The following is a 24,373-nucleotide window of genomic DNA, read 5'->3' on the forward strand; positions in this document are numbered from 1 at the left end:
ATATACAAACACAAGTCTCTCGGTTGGGATACCGGCTCCATAACCCCAAACAACCATCAGTGCGCACATCTAACCTAAACGATCACCGATCAGCATCGTGCGCTCACGGTCCGTGTCTTTAACCCTATAGCTGCCGGTCTCGAAGTAATCATTGCACTCTTTATAGTAACAGAACGTTAATTGAAAGTCATTCAACCAGCCATAAAGCACAGAATGCCGGATTTCCAGCCTGCTGGGTACCGGAATGTAGAGGTCAAACCCGGACAGCCCAGCACCTCGAACACCTAGGGACAGGTTCCACGCCCCGTTCCATAGAAGCCAAGGGTTCGAGCCCCAGCGCCGCCTGTCACCGCTCGCCTATTTTAAGCGACAAATTCCCGCGGGGGAGCCGATGAGGGGCTGTACGCAGGCACATTTCTAATCCCTCTGTGTCCAAACAGCGCAGCGCGTCACGGGGATTAATACGGCTATACGGCTGTTACTAACCAGAAGCTTCGGCAGGTGGAGGAGGAGCGGAGCCGGATTGGGCCATGACGTCACGGCTCGGAGAGGCTACGCCACCTTGTGGAAGCCCTCCCACGGTCTGTGGTGGTGCTATGTGAGGAGAGGGGGGGAGAGAGAGGAGGGCCTGTCGGGGGGCGGGCGGAGGAGGAGGCAGAGCAGTGCTGAGCTGATCCCACGTGTGACGAGCTTCTTCCCGGCTCAATAATATTCTCTTAGCGGCTCCTGGCTAAGCTGCTGCTGCTGCTGCCTCTCTCCCTGTGTGACTGAGAGAGATACTCAGCCCCCAGCAGTGCCAGTGCCTATGTGTGCGCCCGGGCTTTGCCTTTCCTCTCACACTTTACAGCTTTGGGTAGCTTTGCTTATTTTTTAAATTTTCTTTTATTCTTTTCATTTTTTAATTTTCCTCTCCCCTCTGCTTTTTTTTTTTAATAACTATTTTAAAAAGGGATTATGGAGGCAGATGGGAGCCAGGCCACCTCTGGGAGTCCGAATGATTCTCAGCATGACCCCGGGTAAGTTTACAGGGGAATGGGATGACACAGGGGGGCTTTCAGGTGACATGTGCCCCGACTGAGCCCACTTTGACAGACGGGCTCCCCCCTTCTCCTGCCAGAGGGCAAGTGCAGAAGGTGGGCAGAGAGTGTGCAGGGAAGGAGACACGAAAGGTTGCGTGCCGTTTCCCCTTCTTGCTTGTTAAGTGACACCTTTAGTGTGCTTGGGTCCCTGACAAGAAGGGGCCTCCCCTCCCCTCTCCTCTCCCTCTCTATCTCTCTTTCCACTATCCCCTCTCTCCCTCTCTCTCTCTCTCTGTAAGCTTTTGTAAGTTACACGTCAAAATGGCCGATCTGACATCTGTGCTCACTTGTGTTGTGTTTTCGTCCTCTTCTAGTAAAATGTTTATCGGCGGCCTGAGCTGGCAGACCTCTCCAGGTAAGGCAGCCCTCACCCCCCGGTTCCTTTACGGCTCTTTGTTGTATGGGTTAAGCTTCTCTCCTTTCCTCCGCTCTCTCTCCCTCTTTCCATGCACAAGCTCTTTTTTTCTTTGCCTCCCACTTCTCGCTCTCCTTATTTATTTATTTCTCCTTTCCGAGTCCTCTATTCGACCCCTATCGCTATTTGGGTCTCCGTGGGATGGATGGAGAAGGGGTGGGCTGGGTACCCTGTGACAGCTGATAGCATCCTATTGACATGCCTTTCCGTATTGCCTGTGCACAGATAGCCTCAGAGATTATTTTAGCAAATTTGGCGAAATCCGGGAGTGCATGGTGATGAGGGACCCCACCACGAAGCGATCCAGGTAACCCGACCTCTCGGCTTCTTTTTGTGTCTCTTGTAATGTGTGTAGGGCTTTGATAAACTTCTCTGCTCTCCTACATATCTTCTTCCAGAGGGATGAAATCTTGCTCCATACCTTTACGCTGTCACACCCCCGGTCTCACAGCAAAACCCCCCTGCTGTGAGCTCACCAATCTTGTGATATTTGGAAAGAATTGAACAATAATATCCAATTTGTCACATCTGGCATGCTGTGTGCTGATTATGTGGACGTGTGTGTATGTATATATTTGTGTGTACGTATATATATATATATATATATATATTTAAAATTACACATAATCTGTAGGCTGTATGTGAGATGTGACAAATTGTGTAGCGTGTATATATGTATGTGTGTGTATATATATATATATATATATTTATATACACACACACACACAGTGTGTATATACAGAGAGGGAGTTGTGTGCTTTTCCACACTGTCTACTGCCGAACTGAAATCACTGTTGTGGTGTGATTTATTTATTTTATTTTATTTTTTAAATATTTTTCCTTTTAAAATAAGAATTATTTTTCTTACAGTGTGATTTCGGTGAACTTGTTAAGTTATACCATTTTTTTTTATTATTTCTATTTTTTTTAATTGTTCCCGTACACAGTTGCGTATTTGCATTTTTCCATGTTATACGTGACATACATAGCTCTGTGCTTCCAATAATCAGAATTGCATGGAGGCATTTCGCAGATGTTTGAAGAAGTGTGATGTTATGAAGCTGTTTACGTAGGACTGTTTTTTGGTTCTTTAAATACAGCAGTGTCTCTGTGTTCCGATGCCAGCCACTACTCTGGGGCTGCTTTGAGAACACAGGAGGCTGCACAGCATGTCACATCCTGATATGTGAATTTGACCTGTAAATATGTCCTTTTTTCTCTCTTTATTTTTCTGTTTACTCGTGCTCTGTGTTTAGCTCTCATTGTCACCTCTCTTGTTCTTTGTCTCATTTCAGAGGCTTCGGTTTCGTTACGTATGCAGATCCTGCAAGTGTAGATAAAGTGTTAGCTCAACCCCACCATGAATTAGATTCCAAGACGGTATGTTGTGCTTTTTTTTCTTTTTTCTTCGTTTTTATCGGTTGATGTGCGCCCTTCTGCAACGTCGTGTTTGTGTCAGCACAGTTTAAAGTGACAGTGTCATTTTCATTGTGTTGATCCTAAGCTGTTCAAGTTTTTGAACTTCACTCTGATGCCTAACTGGTAGGCTGTTTTTTCTGATAACAATAAAGCCGGAGCTTTAGATAAATCATAAGATTGCTATGAAGGGCTATTAATAAGTGTTTTCTGTGACAACGGTATTAGAGTGAATGTGTGCAATCAGGATGTGTCAACTTCTTATGCATCCAAGACCCTAAATAAATTCGACACTTCAGTAATTGTAGATTGATGTTTTAATTAGTGTAAGGCCAAGCGGCCCATAGATTAGTAGTTTTTTTCCCGTCCATTACATTTTAAACATTCTGTTTGGGATACATAATTTAGACATCAGTTTGCAGAAGCATTGCTTTTAATGAATAGTGAAGGTTTCTGGAAGATTTTACACATCTCACAAGAGTTTTGAGTGTTTGCTAAAAGTTAAAAGAAAAAATAAAAAAGCCTTTTTGCGCTCTATTACCCAGTTTAATTATGCCTTAACAAAGCTTGCAGAAGGGACACTGACAAAAGATGCCCTTGTATTGCTCATCCCATGCCTAATGAGGAGGGAAAGGTGAGCTAATTACCCTGATTAGATAAAGGATATTTCTTTACCAACCTTTAAATGTCAGGTTTTAACTGTACATCCAGACAGCCCTGAGCCAGTAAAGCTTGCCTAGTATCACAATCTCTGCAACTGTGTTGCTCTGTGCGCCACTTAAATGTTGTGGATACATTGGATTGTTTCTTTTGTATCGATGAGTGCGTTTGAACACTTTTTCCTGCTTGTCTCTCTATGTATACATTAGAAGTATGTATGTATTCAAATTATTGACTCAAACAGGGAAACATCCATGAAATTCCAAACGTGGCAGGGTTGATGACACCCCACTTTTTATGTTTTGCCACAATGCAATATGCACCTTTTCATAACGCTAGTTTTAATTTAACTAAATCATATTCTAACCCATTACCACTCCACCTATTAATTACACTTATTACATTTTAAATGGAACAGAATGTCTTTCTTTAATGGCTAAGCAAGTTAGTGATGTATTCTCCTGCAGAATATATATATGTGTGTATATATAATTATATATATATATATATATATATATATATATATATATATATATATAATTTAATATGTGTGTGGGTATTAACAACAAAGCATGCTCCATCAAAATAATTTCTTATCTCTTTCCTAATGGAAAGCTTAATTTGGAGTAAGGGAAGGGTTCTTTTGCAAGGCTGATCACAAAAAGTGCTAGTGTTGTGTTTGTGTGTAGGATAATTCATCAGCTCGTTCTTGATGATTTTGATGTGGCTTTACCTAGCCTTTGACTCGTGTTTCAACATTCAGTGCAGGAGACAGCTCGGTTGGGTTTTGGCACGGAATCACCGCTCTTGTTTACGCTTGCGTTAAAAGCTTTGATTTTAGGTAATGGCCCACGTACCTCAGAAATAGTATCATAGCCCTTTTTTTTCTAGAGGATTTTGTAGATACAGTAAGTAGATTTTGTCTGACTAACTCGTTCATTTGTTGGTAGATGTTTATTGTATGTAATTGTAGCAGATTGGTGCAAAAGGTGAGAGGCCTCCATGTAGCCGAGGTCCTTGCTAGTGGAAAGGATTTTACACCGGGGATCATTGTATGAACAAAACAATTTTAGTGATAAAACAAGGGCATCATATAGGGGATTTATATATAATATATAATGATTGTCCATGGGTTTCACAAATATTATGGTGCATATCCAATTTAATTTCCTCAATTATATTATTATGTATTCTATTGCTGCCCCCTTTTAAATGAACAAGGCTGTGTCTGTAGGACGTGCAGCACAAGGTTTTGCCCTCCCTTCTAGGATTCGCATTTGGTTTCTCAGATTTGTCTCGTAGCAGAACAGAGCAGCTAAATGCTCGTGTTTTCGGCTTGCTGACTGGAAAATTCTCACCTGTTGCATTCGTTCTGTAGACGTGCACCTCAGAAGGTGCTGGACTGTATTGGTAGACATTGTGATGATGATGATGATGATGATGATGTGAAATGCTTCTCAAGATGCTTCAACATTTTTCTATTGCTGCTGTCTTATTAAAACCAAGAGAGAGCAAATAAAGAAAGGTCAATGGCTCATTTTGTAAGATACAATGCACGCAGATGTTTGTAGATCTATTAACCCCTTATGAGACAGCACCACAATCTTTCCTAGCTCTGAGTTTAAAGGCAATGTCTAAATATCAAGCTTAATTATTCCTTTTTTACATTAAATGTCTCAATTTGTGCAAAACCTCACAAAGTACATTTACTGATGTAAACCACTTTGCCACAAGCCACATATGTGTTTTAAGATCAAAGTTTTTGGGCGTCCGTTACAAAAAACTACCTTTTTAAAAGCCTTTTTTTCTGCCATAATGAATCTGTTTTGTATCTTTAGATTTATATTCACTTTTAAGCATAATTCTGATGCCATATTACGTTGAACCAGAGTACACATTATTGCTGTCTGCTTATAAATAACTGCCCTGGACAGTTAAGAGTCGGTACCATTTAGCCACTGTCATTCAGCTCTGATCCATTCATTAAAATAATGATACAAATAATCAATGGGAAATCATTTAAATCGGTTTCAGCGTGTTCAGCTGGATCAAATAAAGCACCAACATATATATATCATAATTGGATACATGATTCTGATTTCCAAGAAAGCAGAAGGAAAATTATTTTGTAACAGATTTGTGTCTAGAGCCTCTTAGATCTGTATGTTTATCTCAAAAACATTTGAAGGCTTACACTTAGTATCTTGCCAGCCACAACATTTGCTTATTTCACGTCCTCCGGGGGGAAATCCTCTTATTTATGACTACAGTGTAATAGCCTACATGTTGTTTTTTTAGCAGTTGAAGGGATTTATGTATTGAAGCAGGTAATGGTGGCTGAGATGTGCGTATTAAACAGTCACTTGGTGACACTATTCCCCACCACACTGCTGTGTACGAAGCCCCCTTGTCACGTTGTGTTGTCTGGCTGGAGCGTATGGCTATGGTTGGATTTGCTGTCTAAAGCCTTCGAGGTAAAGGTTTCCATCCCGGATTGTTTGCTAACCCATCTGCAGTGTGGTACATTATGAAATCCATGCAAATAACTTTTAGTTTGTAGCTATGGGGCACAAACATCTGTTCAACATGCTGAGGGAGAGAGAAGTACTTTGTTATACAGATATAATTCAGTCTCTTGTGTACCCGGGAGTTCAATGTCATTTCTGTAAGGTACTGACAGACCATGTTAGCTTTGTGGTCGTCACCCTTATAATAGCAACCTTCCCCTGACTTTAACAGAGCTGTAGACTTTTATAGTGAGCACTCACGTGTTGTTGAGAAGTAATTGTAAAGAAAGCATGTCTTAAAAATGAGCCATTAATCTAAATGCTTAAATGTTAACACTACAAACCACTAACTGGTTAATTTTTTTTCCCTTCCCTGTAGATTGACCCTAAAGTTGCATTTCCCAGAAGAGCACAGCCTAAGGTAAGTAGGTGGATCAATAATAGGATTTTCAGCACACAGAGAGTCATTGTTACCGAGCAGTTCTTGTTTCAAACAGGGAATTGGAGATGAAAGCTTTTAAAGCTGAAGCGCATGGCGTCTTAAGGGTATCAGCATATGGCTGAAACTACAGGAGAGCCGTATTGTGAGGCCCTGCTTTAACTGCTTGCTTGCTGGATCTACGTAGTTGAAAGCTATATCATTGTTCAGTGTGCCTGGTATACTACAGCTTACAGGTTTATTTACCACCCTACTAAGATGGATTGGCTGCTGGCTGATTTTGGTGGCTGTGCAGGGAGGTCTGTTCAAATTTTTGTATTACTATAGGTGATATTAGACACCTGAGAAGGCTCTTCTTGAGGTATTCCTTATTAAAAGTGAGATATCACAGTGAATATGTAGAGATCAGGGAGTATAAAAGTTCTACTAAAAATAATTAAATAAAGGAATCTGGATCTGCCTTTGGTTATACATAAAATCATTCTTGAACAAAGCAGTCTAATACTGGACAAAAGTAATGATTATGAACTTATTATTTTGCAGTGCGGGTTTATGCCACTGTAGGAACATAAATTAAATAACTTACTATTTTTTATAGTTGAGTTAGATGTGACTTATTGTAGATGGCTGACTGCAGAAAGTACTTGTCTCTGGCCCCCTGACCATAGTAGAAAATGAGGTGTGAAACACCCCGGCATGAGAGAGCGTTTGTGTGAACATGAGTTCATCAAACACCATAACTGTTTGGGCATCCTACAACACGCTCACCGCTCCCCTAAGGGGGCCATATTTTAGGTGTTCTTAAAAGCAATATAATTGTTGCCCCATCATAATAAACACTGCATGTAGAGAACATTCTTAGAACAAGGGTCACTTCCATAATTAAGTGGGGACATTGTTGAATGTTCCTTCTTCTTGCAGCAATAGATTACATGGATATTATATAGTATCTATAATATAAATCTTAAATGTCTGGAAGCCCACTATACTTTGCGCATAGTAACCTTAAACCTCTACTTTCCCTACTACAGGGTTTGCGGAATTGGAGACAGTATCATGTATGCATTTTACTGCAATCTCTGTTGACTTGGCTTTGATGGTTCTCAGATGTTGTGGCTTTATAATTTTATAAGGTTTTTGTAGTTTTGAAGTATGACGTTTGTATGTCTTACATTTTTTATGTTTCCTGTACATTAATACTGGTATAAGTGGTACCAAGAAGAGTTGCTGGCATATGTCTTCTCAAATTTATGGTCTTATGGCAAATTATTTGTGAAGCAACACTAAATATAAGCAACATTTGGGCTATTCCTGGCTCACTCTCCGTGCATATTACTATTATTATTTCTATAGTGCCATCATATTCTGCTATAGTATCGTTTGAGGATAACCAAAATGACATTTGTGTAGTCTGTTCACTTAAACTTGAGTTCACTTGTGAGTTGGTTCTCGTCGAGCATTCATTAAAGAGAATGTAACCCCACTCCTGAATGTGGCTTCTAACTCCTCAAAGCCTGTTGGCAGCTCAGATCGGTCAAGTTAAACATATTGGGAGGTGCTGAGTTCAGCTGAGCTTGGTAGGACAAGCATATAAGTTTGTCAAGTTCCATAAGACCTAATACGAACTCTGCTACAAACCTTTTTTGTTACTCTGCCCTATTGTTTGTTTCATATTCCCTGTAAACTACATAAAGTGCATCTCAATGAGCAGCTCCTAAAATCAATTTTTCAATAGTGCCTGCTTTGGGTTTTTTTTTATAATGTAACGTGGGCTTGTATTTTTGAACTCAATTCTTTCCCCCTTTTAAAGCTAAAATATATAAAATGATTTAAAGGGAAAAAAAACTTGAGGTAATTGACTTTCTGTATAAGTACCGTATATTTTTGTAAATGATCCTGTTGTATAACTTCTCATTAAATGTATTTACTGTGCTTTCTGTAGTCCGTGCCTTTTTGTTTTTTCACGAATGTAATTTGTCTTAGAAATACATGGTTCAAGTTTTCCAGACTACTTTATCACCGCAGTACTAAGGCTTTATTAAAAACAAAAAACTACATAACTAATTACCCAATTGGCATAAACTGATTTAGTCTTCCGTATCGCCCCATGGAATAGTAGGTGGCGGCTTTCTAATGATTTTATGTGGTTGGAGTGTGTACTATAATTGAAAAAAAGCTTTCTAATATACAGGAGGAATGCGTAGCCACTAGCCAGGCCATTTAATTTGAGTTTACATCGCGTTTATTGATATAGGTCCAGCACATTCTGAAGCACTGCTATAATAGGGGTAATGAAACTATTTAACTATCGTTCACTATAGTTTTCACTATTTAATGGGTTCAGGTTGTGTTCCTGATTAAATTATCGAAGTATTTTTGCTATAAAATTCGACTGTGACACCTGGTCTATGATTAAGTGGGCGTATTTGGCGTCAAAACACGTTAAGCCCTTGATGTTCCTGGAGCCCTATTTCACTCTTTGTATGATAAATCGGTAAACTTAAACGTTTTGGTGTATCCGTCGGGGTTTGCTTTATGAGGGTTGGAAGATCGCCGCCATTTCCCTCACCGTCTAGAGATGTGTCCAGTTGGAGCTCCTGTTTGAAGAAGCATCCCAGCCACCTGTGATCTACGAAGGGTTAAGACCACTGCCTGCCACACAGCGGCCGCTTCTGTTCTTCTGTTTTAGACCCCTGCATAAGTCAGGCGGAATAAGTCTGTCTTTCCTCTCTTACCTCCAGCAATATTAATTAGAGAGGAGAAAAAAGCCTGGTTATTTGTGTGCCGGGCAGCTTGTGTTTTAGCTGCAGGATTATGTTGTCGGATTAGTGTTGCATTTTTTGTTCCTTAAAGTTGCAGGTTTGCTGTTTGACGGAGATAATAGGTATACAGATTTATGCAGAGCCAGGTGACCTATGTATGTTATCAGTTGGTAAGAAATAATGAGAAATAGATAAATGTAATATATATATATATATAAGTGCATGATTATTTTTCTCTTTTCCAATACATGCCATATGACGCCCCATAGTTTGCCGGCACAGAAATATAAGGGGTTTATATTGTAAATTGTATTCATGGCTTTGTGCTAAGGGTGGAAAGGTTGACATGTATTGCTTCCTTTACTGACATGGAATGTCATTCTGCACACCTCTTCTCCACTGTGTCTGTTCTTTGTATCAGACACTCCATGGAAAGTGAATATTTAAGGTTTGCTTTCTCTGCTAAATGGGTGTGTGATAAGAAGTTTAATTTTGCTCCTGTCTAGCCATTAAGTAATTATTCCTCGGAGCAGAGAATATGATTATCTTGTAAACTCTGTATCATGACGTGAATATAAATCTTCATATAGCTTTATTATGACCTATTGACATCCATGTCTTGGAGCTGTAAGGAATTAGGTCAGGTCACAAGTGCATTTTTAATGGTGATTTACTTAAAGGCAAAGTAATTTTTGGATAATTTACGATAGAAATGATCTATGATGATAGTAAGCCCCTCATTCTTGCACTAGCATGTTAGACTTTGTAGCAGGTGGGTGTGCGGATGGCACGGTGGAGCACTGTTGGCTTCTGCCCGTTTGGTCGCTGTCATCCAGTTTTGTGTGTGGGATGATGTTTATCATTGTGTTGTGCTGGAGTAACCTCTTGGTTGATCACGCGGTTGATGCTTTGCGGGTTATGTATTAACACGGAGCAGTCGCGACGCAGTATGTCGCTGTAAAATATGATTAGTAGACTTCAGAGCTCCGCTGCATCAAAGTAGAAAAGTGATTGTAATTTTTAGGTGTCTTTCTCTCGCTAGGATTAACTAGTGCATGAATTTCTATAACTAGTGTGTAAAAACCCACTCAGACAAATTTAGACATGCCTTACAGACACGGAAATTAAATCAGTGGGAATTATAAATAGAACAGGCTTGTATATGCTGCCCCCTTTTGTGTTTTTTCTCCAGAGCCCTAATTCCTAAATTTGTGTCACTGCAATATTTTTGGGCGATTATTCTTTGGGTGATAAAAACCGAGAGATGGTGTTCACCTCTAAACAATACAATTTACAGCAAAGCTATCCATGTTTTATTTCTTACAAAAACTGGTACTTTTTCTTCTTCTCTTTTGGGAAGTAATTATTTGTTTTAAGAAACTGTATCTTAAAATAGCATTGTTTTCCATACACCTCCTCTGTTGTATTTGAACTGTGAATAGATTATAATGAGATTATTGTATAAACTACTTAATCTTCTGTGATTTAATCTTCAAGTTTCCATTTCTGGTTTTGCCAAATCCACTGAGAATACAGGGGGGGTAGTTTGGTAAACAACGGCTCGTAGCTTTTAGCTTTCTTATAAGTGTTTTCTAAAACCATCCGTACATTAGAAGAGCGCAGTAATGTACGTCTGCATTCTGTCTTCTCCACGTTGCTTAAAGCGTATCGTTCCCTGCGGGTTTGCTTTGATACATTCTGCAACTAGCAGAACACAAACCTGAGGAGTAAATGTATAAGAAAGATAAGACCGCACCGGTTTAATTATTAAATAGAATGTAGAAAATACATTGCTGGATCTTGCCTGTGCACGAGCCTTCTTGGCTGTAATACATGTTCCTCGTAGGAGGTTTCATCACTCTATTCCCTTTTCTTTTGACGAGAGTCCTACTCTACATCTTGGTTCACATCGAAGCTCACATCGAAAACATTTTACAAATATGTTTTGACAGTTGTGGTTGCTTTTGTCCATTTATTATTGAAGGGCAACTTGCTGTAGGCCTGGCCCTTTTAGCATCCGTGTAGTATTGTTATTAAGAAGGACACCCAACAGCCTCCACTCTTTAGACTCTAGTTTACTGAGCTACTTACAAGAAGTTGGATAGATGGATGGATGGATGGATGAATTCCCCAGTCGTAGAAGTAATCAAGCATTCTGTTGGAATGTGGCCTAAAGTAATCTCGCAGCACTCTGTCCTATGGAACTAATACGGCTCCTCAATGATCGTGTTAAAAAATAAAACCGTGATGCACACATCCAGAAGAAAACTACACGCGTGGTATATTTTATGCTCTTTTACTGCTGGGACACGTAAAACTTCATAACACTGTAAATGTATTATAGTAACTTATAGGTCCCCTTAGACACATTAATGATTAAAATGCGTGTGCGCACATACATAGTGTTCTTGGGATATTTATAATGTTCTAGGGCTCTGAAAGCAGTCCAGCTTCTTACATTTACAAGGAAGATCTGCCACAGGTCTACGTTACCTATGGGAAGCTTCCTCCTCCGTTTCAGGGGAGAATTGCTGCCTTGTGTACTAGCTGGACATTGTTCAAACTGGGATGAGGTTTCAAAGCTGCCATTATTGTGTGTTCACTTCAGAATTAAATTCCGAATGTCCTTGTTTGTTAAAACATATTTTGGAGCGACACCTGTGAAACGGCGGTAAATAAGACCCAAAAAAACTTGTTTGGAGCTGCAGCTAAGAGACGTGTCTATTAAAAAGTTTTTACGCAGAAGGGCTTAACTCTTTGTGGTATGTCATAGCTCTGATTTAATCGCTTTATTCTCTGGGAAATTAGACGTTGTGCTTTATGAGATTTTTTTTTTTTCCTGAGCTGACAGAGCTAAATTATTAATTTTTGGTTCATAACCTCCTTGTAGATTACCAAATACATGTATTAATGGTATAATATATGGCATGTGATTGAGGAAATACATGGAGTAGCACAAGACGCGATTAACTGCTGTTGAAGACTAAAATTAGCTCTGTCTCAATATTCCCTAATATATCTCATAAATAAAAAACCTGTTTTGACCCGTTTTTAATTAGCTGCTAAAGCCTGTGGAATTAAGGGTTTTTGGATTCGGCAGTTCATTTATCCCAGCTGAGCAGTAAATTCTCGGTGTTTTAAACTGAAGTACAGTTGCATTTTATTAACTGAATAGATCTGGGCCTATAGAGATTGATGACGCTCAATTAACCCGTTTGCATCAAGCAGATTCCCTCATGTTTAAATGCATAAGCATCGGTGCGGTTTTTATTTATGATTAGGATTGAATTGCGCCGACTGTATTTTGTAATGGCGAGCTTGTTAAACAATACAGACTTTATAAGCCCGAAATCACCGGATGAACTTTACAAATGCAGTGCCGTAATTTGGAAACTTTTTGGGTACATTGAGGGCATATTAAGTTCTAATTCTAAGTTTGTTTCTGTTTTGCGTGCCAAAATGCAGTTACCAAAGTTTATGCAAATTGCAGAAGTCACATAGAATATATGCCGATTTAAAGTGCAATAATATTATAGGAAAAAAACTCCCTAATAAACAAGAATTGGTTAACCTTAAAGTGTTGGATTTTCTGTCACATAGTTGCAATGCTGAAATAGCAAGTAGGAAATTATTATTGTTATACAAAGGTATATTTTGAATTTCCTGCTGGTTTTATAACAGGTGCATTTTACAGTTACTTCGGGCCCTGTTTACGCAACGTTTTATAGGCCATGATATTGAATAAATGGAATGGTTTGTTTATTTCTAACTTTCTTTACTAGCAGTAGAAAAAGCAGCAGTAATATTAGCCTTGTGGTGTTCTGGCTGGTAGTGGTAATCTTTGGTAATAGTACATATACACAGGGATGGAAAATTCCACCAGGCTACATGCCCTTAGGAAGTTTGAAAGTATTGCGTTAATAGTGTGCCTTGCTGATACCTTTCTTTCCGTGTAACTGAATGGTGAAAACATTGCTTGTTTTGGGTACCGTTGGCTTCTGCCCACTTCCTGGCAGGCAGCTCTTCCAGATCCTGCCTGCCTGCCAGGAAGTGAGATGTCGTAAGAATGAGCGCAGACACTGGGTACACTCGCCTGCTTCTGCTGTTTGCCCACCTACCTTCAGAGTTGGGGATCGGCTGTCATCCTGAAAGGAGCAGATCCAAGTAACTGCAGACGGTTCATCTCGTGTTATCACATCTGCAACTTTTCTTTCTTTATTTCTTTCTTTCTTTATTTTTTACATTTTTTTTATTGTCTAGATCACTAACAATATTCATATTAAAAATCAATTGAAAACAGGCGTTCGTTATATATCTTCCAGACCAGGATATACTTTTATATTCCTTCCAGATGCATGCAGGGGAGTCTTATTAATATTCTCTCCTACAAGCATTTGTGCACTTTTGACTTCTTGTCGTTGTGACGTTAATGTGGTGGTATATTGAATATTATCTGGTGGTTACATAGCACTGATACTGATGTGTACTCTAATGCTTAAGGATGTTAAGCTGGGATACCTTTTACAGCCCATTTTATTTTTTTCTTCAACACCCAACATGCTCTGTGCGCATGTTGTATTGAGGTCTAGCTGATATTTTGGTATCTGGTGGCCCATTGCCACCCGTTGTACAGAGTGTTTTTGAAATTGCATATTGCCCTCCCATGTCAGATGGGTTTCTGTGGGATCACATTGCTTCCATTTGAGTATTATTTCATGCTAGCTTATCGGACTTCCTTCCAGGGTGGCATGCAGCACACTCTTTAGCCACCAGGGAGTTAAGAAATGGAGTATGTACTCATGACTGAAGTCACTTGGTTAAGTAGCTGTTCTTTTGCTTGTTTCTAGGGCTGAGAGATTTGTTCAGTGTTTGGTGTTTATTGTATTGGCGATGAATACTTTGTTATTGTATGTTTTTTATTAAATTTTTCAATCCATTCGTAGAGGTTCTTTTAGAAACTGAATCATGGCGAGTCATGGATGTTTTTTTCACACTCAGTCTTCCATTACCCTGCATGGCCACAAGTGCCAACGTCAGGGCAAACGGATACGGCTGCAGTAGTATGTTCCATTTTTGCTTGCAATGTGTTTTCAGAGTGTTTGTATGTTTGATAATGACGGTAAGAGTATCCTTGATCTGTATCTATATATAAATATTTATTATTACTTCTGGGGTCAGTCCTTGTTTTACTGAAGTGTGAGCAGAGAGGAAATCAGGCCAGCGCTGGAGCCAGTGGTGACCCATCCATGCTGTTGATCTGCGTCATACAGAAATATATTACAGCGCACAGGGACATATTTTTCTCATGATAAAGCTGATCTGATGTTCTTAACTCCTACATTTTTTTCCTGAATGTTTGTGTATATAATCAATTTCTTAGGATTTGCATTATTTTACCTCCCCCTGTTAAGCTGATCACTGGTTCTGGTGGTCTTTGCCAGGGTTGAAGGGAGAGGAATTCAGGACAGGAATATCATCTTTTAAAAAAAAATAGTAAAATGGTGCGCACGAGATGGTTCCCTGATAGAGATAAGCTGTGGCACGAGGTAACATGACTATTCCCGTCGAGGAGGAGGGCAGCGCTGATCTCCTTAATGGTATTCCGTGGGGTGCAGTGGGTCCAACATAGAGGCAGAGCTTTTAAATTATGTGTGTCTTTTACATGCTGAGAAAGTAGAATTGCTGCCCTCGGTGTGCTGAAGAACATTGCATTTCGAATGTCTTTGTCTAATTGTTACATGCAGATAAATAAACACGCTTTGTTGGCATTATATAATTGGATAGATGTGGTGTGTTTCCAATGTGTTATTTTTGTTTCTATGTAAAATGGTATTCACATATACGTGGTTTAAATGTTTGCTATCCATGTAAGCGCACACACTGTTCAGTGATACGTATGCCTTATTTTTTTTAGTGGTAATCTTTTTCCTTTCATATCCCCCTCCCTTTTAGATTTGCTAGAGAGAAGCAAAACCCCATGACGATGCAAATTGGTTAGTGAGCGGTAAATGGCAGGTTTACAAGAGCAGAGAATTCCTTCCCTATTTTCAGATGACCTTCGCAGGCTTGTCGGCAGCGTCATACAGAGCATCATGTGTAGCCTCCTATGGATGAGTGAAAGCAGAGATAATGTGCCAGTGAGGTGTAAGACAATCACATGCCACTGGCTTTAGTGACTGGGGATTGACAAACCATGCTATATATTGGATCTACCCTAAGGATTTTTTTTTAATTGAATTGTAATTTTTTTTTTAAACCCCAAAAGCCCATTACTACGTTATATTTGCATCATTCGGAGCCTCGGCATCCTCAAGCTGTGTAGAGACTTAAGCAGGGAATGGGTTAAGAAATGTTGAAATGTCATCAGTTAGTGAATGACCATGGAAAGAAGTGAAGGTTATTTGCTTTCGCACTCAGTCTGACGGTTCACTGTCGCCTACATTAATTGGGGACACTGACAGTTTCTGGACATTTTCCCCAGTCGGTACAGCTGCAGAATAACTGGCTTCCTAGGGGTAAGCGCTGCTGTCAGCCAGTACCCCGCTGGAACCTAACCGGGTTTTGTCTCTAGTAACTTCAGCCTAGAGGTGAACTTCAACATTGTAGCACAGGCCGTCAGTTACTTCTCTAGGAAATTAAACTGTAACCCCTGGCCTCAGGAACAAAGACCTTTTCATTTCTCTTTTCTGGTGTGTCTGTATATATATATATATATATATATATGTATATATATATATATATATATATATATATATATATATATATATATATATATATATATATATATGTCTAGCGCCAATTAAGCATTCGGTTTTGGAAAGGCATGAACAGAATCCTGCTGCTGGAACAGGCAAGGCATTTTCTAGAAACAGGGACAAGGCTTCTTGGAACAATGAATGAAGCTTCCAATGTTGTTGTTATGAAGCCCCACTCTTCCTCGTTGGCTTCTAAGCCTTGGCATTGAGTGTGGTAAAACCGCTCACATCTGGGTTGCCGTCACCCGGCTTGCGTTTGCAGTGATCGGTAGCTGAGCACGGGGCGAGCTCCGTCATACACTCTTTTATGAGAGGATCTGATTACTACAGCGGCCAGGTTCCCTAGGAATAGAAGGCAAACTCAAGAGTACACATGTGGGAGGAGGGAAACGTCTCATATTCATTAGGTACTTTCTGTTTACACTTTTCTGAGTGAAGAAGCTCACTGTGTAGCTTAAAAAAATGTTTTCCCTTACTGGAAACTATTTCTATGAAGTCATGGTAGGAAAGCAGAGCTTGGACGCAGCAAACAGCTGATCATAGGGACTTGCATACACATTGTGTGAAGCCGCTCTCGTCAGGTGTCCCAATATGACTGGCATACAATTAATTGCTTCTGCGGTTTGGCTTCATTTGTTTTTTAACCCTTTGGCTCCCAGAAGCCAAGACACATTGAATCCCAGCTCTGTGAAGGTAAACAGGCGTGCGGTTTGGTGTTTCCTATGCGTTGGTCTTTAAAGCAGCATGCAGTCTTATACTTGCGTATTGCAAAGGCCAGCGTTCACGGCGGTTCCCTGAAACACTGGAATGTAACGCGTTCTTACCCCCCAAGTTCATGGACTAAGTCTCTGCTGTTGCTTCCACAGATTGATTGCTTTTCCGGTCATTGCACGCTTGGCGTGCTTGATTCAGCTTTCATTTCAGCTGTTGGGAGTGGGAGCTGTGACGTCCTTGGGTATCCGGCTTGGATAGAGACCGGAATTAACACTTTTTGTGCTGGAATTAAACAAAACTCCTGCTGTCGGATTAGGCTAGAACTGTGGGATACGTGCAGGGAAGAGGTTAACACTGAGAGGCTTTCAGGGATTTTGTTTCATCCCCTGAGCTCTTCTACAATCTGTTAACCCATTGGATTGAGAGGAGGCTGCAGTGCATTTAAAAGCACAGCCGCTGACGTACGATATGTGATTTTTATTTTTTTTTGTTTTTATCTTTCTTATGGTTTTAAGCATATCTAAACCAATGTCTTTCCTGGGAACTGCTTCTGTGAACACGGCTTTAGGATGTTTTTGCACTATAATACAGTAAATACCTGTGTGTGTGTATATGTATATATATGTGTGTGTGTGTGTGTGTATATATATATATATATGTCACACGTGTGCATGCGTATATATAATCAGGTTGCGAAATCCCCTGCAGATCTCACATTGTGTGTGTAGGAAGCATTACAAGACAAATTGACAGAGTGCACTATGATATTTAAAGGTCACCTCTATTGTTTCTTCTGTTATAGGCTGCATTGCCACTTGCCACGTTTTTATGTGCATTCAATTATATTTTATAGACTGAGTTTGTAGATCCTGTTACCGTCAGTATCCCTTGGCCCCATACTCTGAATTGTAGACCCTTTGCTTTTCTATGTTATAATGGCCAAGGCTTATTCTATGTCTCCGTTAAGTATTTGTAACCTCTTCCTTTGTGCTGGAAATGCGTATGCTGAGGACCGATGCTGTTTTAATGTCTGGAGTATTTTTCAGCCTTTGTGGGACAAATTTGATCCATTTTGTTTGTTTGTTTGTGGCGCCTATTGGTTACCTCCTAGAAAACATCTGCATTTTTCATCTTTTCATCAGATGCGATTTTGTGGTCTGGCTCATCATAGATGTAGGAAACAAGTAAAAAAGGGAGGAGATCAACTGTATTCACTCGTATTCAAAGAATTCCATATATTTTTGAAAGTATGACAGTTACATTGAATAATTAATACATATAGAAGCTTAATATTACTTTCTGTGGCGTTAGCAGCTTCTTTTCACAAGTCCCCGGCATCATTGTCGTCTTCTCCAAATGCAACGAAAGCCATTCTGTGAGTGATTAAATAGTTTTTTCGTATTTATCTATTTAAAAAATGGCATTCTGCTATATGAAGTATACAGGATACAAAAAACATTGCAAAGCTGAACTAAATCCCATGCTGCATGGCGCAGGATTTTACTGTTGGCTCGTTTAGTGCTTATTTATTTTCATTTCAGTAGATGCGGACCCTTAAAAAGAGCTCTTTAATGTTAAAATTGTCCAATCTCCATCCCATGACTTTGTCTACTGTAAACAAAATGAGGATTGTCAATATTTTTAGAATATGACTAATATTCTTGTGCTTAGATTCATTGATACCTTGTACGGCTCTTTAGTGACACCAAACTTCAGATGGCTTTCTGGAAGGGGGGCATTTTTGGGATATATGAAAATGAGTCATTTCTCAAATTTAATATTAATTTTACTTAGCACTTTTTATGTTCCAAAATATTTGAACACCTTATACTTGTAGGTGGGAAAAACAAATCAACATGAACATTGTACTGTGCTAAATTATACATAGCCGATTGCATAGGGTAAAATCTGTACACTCAAACACAGTACACTCATTGGTGCATGCTGATGTGTGACTTTTTTATTGAGGTATGGCTGCCATTGCCATCTTATTTAACCCCCCCCATATAAATTTTGTGTACGGAGATGTAAAAAGTTAAGTGAAGTCTGAATGAAGATAGGGTCCATAGTAGGGGCAGAACAATATCCTTAATGATTATTTAGGGATTGATTTTATACATGTGTATGTATATATGTGGGTTTATATATATATATATAAAACTGTATTTATTATAAGCCGTCATCACTGTAGTGTGTATCCAGCTTGTGTCAGAGTGGCTCGTCCTCCGAATGTACAGCCAGCAACTAGAATAAATATAGTTGTGTTGACTTTCCTTTCTAAACTCTGCCAGGATCAGAAAATTGCTCTGTGAGTGTGTTCTCTCCTGTTTGTCTTTACGTTCTACTTGTTTGCCTTAATTTAAATCGTCTGTCAAAGGAAGTTCCCAAAGGTCCAAATCCTGACCAAGTTTTAGCTTTTCTCTGATTAACAAAAGTATGTATGGTTGGGCAGTGTGCAGTTTATTCTCTGGAAACCTGGTATGCATTCCTGCATCAATTTTTACAAAATTTGCCAATTTTGTAGATTTGTACAAATTTCTGAAAATGAGGATGCCCCCCTAACAAAACAAATAAAAATAATGCAAAGAGCCCCAAATTTTTGTTTTGATTTTGCTGGTTCTTTCACTCTTTCATTCACTCTCTCTGAATGTCTCCATACTTTCACTGCCGGCCACTTCCATGTTCCTGTCGCCTGTCTCCTTGCCATACAGCTTAGCTTCTTTTCTTGCATCTTGTTGTTCTGTCTTCTTTCTTTGTCTGCTGTTCCATGTGTCTTCTTTCTTTGTCCTCTGCTCCTTGTGTATGCCTTCTTCGTCTGTTTCTGCACCTCTCGGTAGCGGTTCTCTGAGAAGGTAGGGAGACATTCAGAGAGCATCCGAAAAGAGCAAGAGAGAGTAAATTAGGGTGAGTGACAATTTAATTTGGACAAAAATCGGAGGGGGGCATTTTACAACAAAACAGGGCATCAAATTAGATTTGTTGTCCAAAACTTTTTTGATCCATTTGCAGAAGTGTACCGTAAACTATATACCGTACGTATCTTTTACAGATGGAGCAAGTCGGTATAAGAAAACGAGCTACTGTATTTTATTAAAGGTCTGAGTTACCGAATAGTTACCAAATTCCTACGGAGAGTTGGGCTTAGGACTAGACACAAACTTCATTTTTTTTTTTTTATTAAGAGGCTGCAATCTATCAACACATTTGATTAGTTGGCTAGTTTTTGCAAATTTAAGGAATTTTTGTGTCCTTGCACACCCCCCCCAACCTTCGCCTTGCAATTTATTAAAGATTTTTTTCTAATCTCCTTAAGCCACCCATTCTTGGTAGGACTCCCATGGTCAGTGAAATTCTCACACGTGTTTTCTTTTTTTAATATTGCTCTCTGTAAACCCCTTGGGCTTTGTGCCTGCTCAGGAAGAGAAATGAAAGGGAGGGATGGAGGCAGTGGCCACAGTTTACAAGAAGAAACTTTACAAAGAAAGAGGCCCCCAGAAGGATCCTCTATGATAATAATAAAAAAAAACTTTCCCACAGAATCCTGCGCTGTGCTAACAATGGGAATGGTTTCAAGCTGATGCAGAGGAGTAAAGTTCAGGAGAAACTACTGTAGCAAACACTGATGTTGAGTGACATTAATGAGGTTTGCGCACAGGTGGAATGGGGAAAGAAGGGGTTAGTTACTGATGCAGGGCTGCCATGATTACATACAGTTCTTGATCTATGTATGGGTGGCGCTGATGAATTTGCAGAATTTTCTTTTTCTCTGATGACCACACAGGACCACAGTGTTCAGTGCTGCTGTGGGGATGCGAGTGCTTAAGGGGTTTTGCTTTTCTTCGACTTTTCTTTCTGTGAATAATTTAAAGATTGTAACATAATGAGCGAGGGGCTGAAAAAAAAACCTTCCAAGACCAAACATAAAGATGCGGTTCCAGCTACTCTGCTGAATACAATGCTTTTTTGTAGTGAAATCTTGCATGATTTGCCCAGAAGCGTAAAAGTTTGAACACTCAACTCTCCCATTTTGTGTTCTACTGGCCGGATTCATTTTTGGCTGTAGTGAGATCACACAAGGAGCAAAGGTTGAAAGGCTTTGATGTCTTAACACTTTTTAAAGGTGTTTCAGGTTTACATCCTATGGAGATGGGGTGGACAAGAGCAAGTGTGAAGCAGTCTAGATTTGTACATTTAGTATTTAACACAAAGGAACAAATATGTGAAATATGACTGTAGCTGGAGTCCCAGAGATTGCCTGGCTCTGTCCTCAAAGGGTCCTTAAATAAATATTAGTTCTAGAGGTATGAGGGACTGTGCTCTAAACTTTTTTTAATGTTTAAACTCCAACTCTAAGTAAATGGTATCTGGCTGTAGGAACGCTGTATCACCGTCTAGGTTTGCCTTCATCTTCATTGTTGAAAAATGTTTCAATGTTGTAGAGATGTTGAGCTGCCAGAGAAAACACTACTTGTACAGATAATGGCAAATTAGTGTGTGCAGGCTGTCATCTTTAATTGTGCGGCAGGGGCAGGGAATAAAAACCCTCCGTAATAATCTTTGTTTATTTTCTAGCATTGAAAAAGACAGGTTTCCTGCAGCAGTGTGATCACATATGTAGCAGAGAAAACAGATAAACACCTGAACTCGTGCCCCCATCCCTTGTGGGTTAGTGCCAGAACGGTACACCCCTGACGCTGCGATCAATCTTAGCTTGCTGTTCTCTATGGGATCTCTCTGCTATTCCCCGTCCTGGAAACCAAGGCCTCGTGTTCCCTCAGCTTCTGAGGTTCTCTTGCATCATAGCTCTGGGTTAAAAAAATAAATAAAAGTTATTTCCTAAAGCACAATAAAAGCAGCTTCGTCCAAAGGCAGAGAGAAAGATCAGCAGACCAGATTCCGGTCTTTTTGTATATAGTAGCATGCAGTGTGTTTGTTACATTTTCTGTAGGAGATTTTGGGAAGTCACACTGTCAATGACAATATATTAATAATTATGTGACCGGGATGGTCTGGATCCCTTATTCTGTCTGTGACATACGGCCCTCTAGTAAGTAGTACAGCAACATAATTGTGTGTGAGATGCAGTACCAACTGCGAACTAAGTTCTAAACACTGCATGTTTTCTTGTGATTGTTGCATACTCGCTGTGGTAAGATATTCCTTTAATACTTTGATAATGAAAGCATCCAGAAGGAACAGTCTTGTCCCCAAATTGGAGCGTATATTGTTTATGTGTATGAGGGGAGGGCTGTCGCGCTTAACTCCTCCTCTGGATGCCTCTATTGAGACTAGGAATGATAAATGTGAAATAAGCATACCGTGGTATGCTTCCTGCCTTCATTATAGGCAGCTGAGGGAGGGGTTAAATTAGAATTGCTAACTCTAATGGCCGAGTAATATATAAGCTGATTTACTTGAAATAAATTCACTGAATCACAAAATGAGCTGTGCATTGCATTTAACATCAAAATAGGAGTTGGTTCTTTACGTGAGGTGCTTAGAGGCAATTTCTGGATGAATCTCGCTGCTAGGGCTTGACGCTAAATGCTAAATGTTTTTTCTTAGCTAATTGAGGTCATGTTGATCTGTTTGGAACAAATTGGACAAAGGTGCTATTATAATAGTGTAATAGGGTGGGTGATCAATCCAGATTAATATGCCTATGGCCATTGGGCAATGCCCGAGGTAAGTGTCAATGTAGCACCTCCATCCTTGCCCTCTATGTAGTCGGCATCCTAAACACAATAAATGGGGTTGCACATCGCGCCAGGCACGCTGAGCCTTTTAATAAAGTCTATGAAGGCTGTGCCGTGCCAAGCCTCCATAGTGTAAATAGGCCAGTCGGGGAGAGCAAAGATTACCCATATTAGCACCCGTTTTGCAGTGGGACACCGGAGGGGGTGATCGATCTGCCTCACTGTTTTTTTTTTACCAGGGGCCTAAGCCAGAATACGTCCCAGCCCATCACATTTATCCGTAACATGTCTGCTTTCTACCCATGCTGAAAGGAAAAAAGTGATATTATCCTTTCTAAAACCTGAACCATCCTGAAATGACATAATGAAAGGTAAATGTTCAGTATTCTGTTCATTCTGCTCAACTGCCACACTTGCCATGTTAGTAGTAATAATAATAATAGATAGTTTCCGGGAAAGCCTTTGCACCTAGGTGAGGGGTAGACAACCAGCAACTCCCCAGCTTAACGATGCAAGACCAATCTGCTGCTGTTGTAAGCTGGCTGAGCCCAATGGGAGTTCTAGTCCACAACAGTCCTCTGGTCGCTAGCTAGTAGAGTTTTATCCTCGTATTGCTGATGCCCCAGTGGTGGTTGTAGAACTACAAAGAATATTCCTGCCAGGGCGACTTATTAAGAGTTGGTGTGAATGAGTAAGAAGATCCTGGAGTTCTGGTAGAAGTTTTTCCTTTTGCTTTTCTAGCGTTTGTCCTTGGCCCTGCTTTTTATGCAGCAGATGCAGCGGTGTGCTGGTAAATCAATGTCTCTTGTTTTGTTTGCTTTTAACTAAGCAGTTCTGACAACTGAAATAATTTAATAGCTCTGTTAGATGTTTAATTAAAACCCTGTATGAACATGCAATGCACAGAGTTGAGAATTTTTTTTCTGCTGATCTTTTGTCCTGAAAGATTTAAGATTCTAAATGTTGGGGGTTTTTTTGTGTGTGTTTTTTTTTTTCTTTTGCTTTTCCCCCCTGGAATTTGTCGATAAGTTAGAAATGTTTTCCCAAGGCAAAGCATTAGTGCCATGGCGACCCCTGAGTGCTTGTAAATGGAGTGTGCTACGAGTGTTTAACTATAAATATACTCCTTTTTTTAGGGTGATTGGCATTGATTTGAATTAAACAGCTGTCTGTTTGTAAAGTACATCTGCTTTGTCACTGTTAGTGCTAGACGGCCACCCAGCTGAAGAGTTGGCTAGTAGCAGACATGCTGCTTTGTGTAAAGTTACTGTGATAGTTTCCTTTGGCACCGCAGTGTGCGCCCATGTCGTAATTACACCTCAGTGCATGCCTGTTCTCATTTCCAACACAAGATTAATAGTCAACATTGTGTTACTCCGGCTAGTTGGCAGAAATGAAATAATGTATGCATCAATATATATTCAATAGTGGATTGGGCACATTGACTTATCCGAGTTAAAGCCTCCTGTAACACAGCCATCATTCAAGGTCCTCTGGCCTCGGGCCTAAAGCAGAAGAGTCATGTTAACCTGGACAGACTGCTTTGGCAGAAGTACTGCAAGTGGAAAGCTGCAGCACAGAGGTCAGAGACTGAGTACTTTGTAGTCTTACGGTGCCATAACCCTGCATAATGTTTAAAATGCACAGGCAGAGGCGAGAAGCATTTGTGGGTTACTGCTGGCTGTCAATATCCTCTCTATAACTACGTCCGAGATATTCCCTCAATGCCTATACAGCTGCTCTGCATCGCTTAAGCTTCACCGGGATGATGAAGCAATAATCAAGAACTTCTTTAGTAAATGCATTGCTTTTCAGGATTCCAGATCGCAGAATCATGGAGAGAGAGGACGTTGGTTATCTTTTGTTGGCTAATGTAAACCATTTCCCCACTCTTATTTAATAAATTAGCTTTTCGCATTATATCTTGTAA

The 24,373-nt window shown here is 40.0% G+C and overlaps 1 protein-coding gene across 4 annotated transcripts in view; it reads left to right on the forward strand.

Annotated features, from left to right (window-relative positions):
- The first annotated feature begins 724 nt into the window (after window positions 1-724).
- Window positions 725-24,373, forward strand: part of MSI2 (musashi RNA binding protein 2) — a 272,035-nt gene continuing 248,386 nt past the window's right edge. For 2 of the 4 annotated variants that reach the window (XM_053454977.1, XM_053454979.1), the window contains exons 1-5: window positions 725-1,016; window positions 1,394-1,434; window positions 1,720-1,801; window positions 2,790-2,874; window positions 6,457-6,498. In XM_053454977.1, coding sequence (XP_053310952.1) covers window positions 955-1,016; window positions 1,394-1,434; window positions 1,720-1,801; window positions 2,790-2,874; window positions 6,457-6,498 — 312 coding nt within the window. In that variant the 5' untranslated portion in view covers window positions 725-954. The remainder of the gene's footprint in view (window positions 1,017-1,393; window positions 1,435-1,719; window positions 1,802-2,789; window positions 2,875-6,456; window positions 6,499-24,373) is intronic. The other 2 variants (XM_053454976.1, XM_053454978.1) reach the window with 2 other exon arrangements.

The sequence above is a fragment of the Spea bombifrons genome, chromosome 2 (genome assembly GCF_027358695.1).
Source record: "Spea bombifrons isolate aSpeBom1 chromosome 2, aSpeBom1.2.pri, whole genome shotgun sequence".
In the NCBI taxonomy this organism is placed as follows: Eukaryota; Metazoa; Chordata; class Amphibia; order Anura; family Pelobatidae; genus Spea; species Spea bombifrons.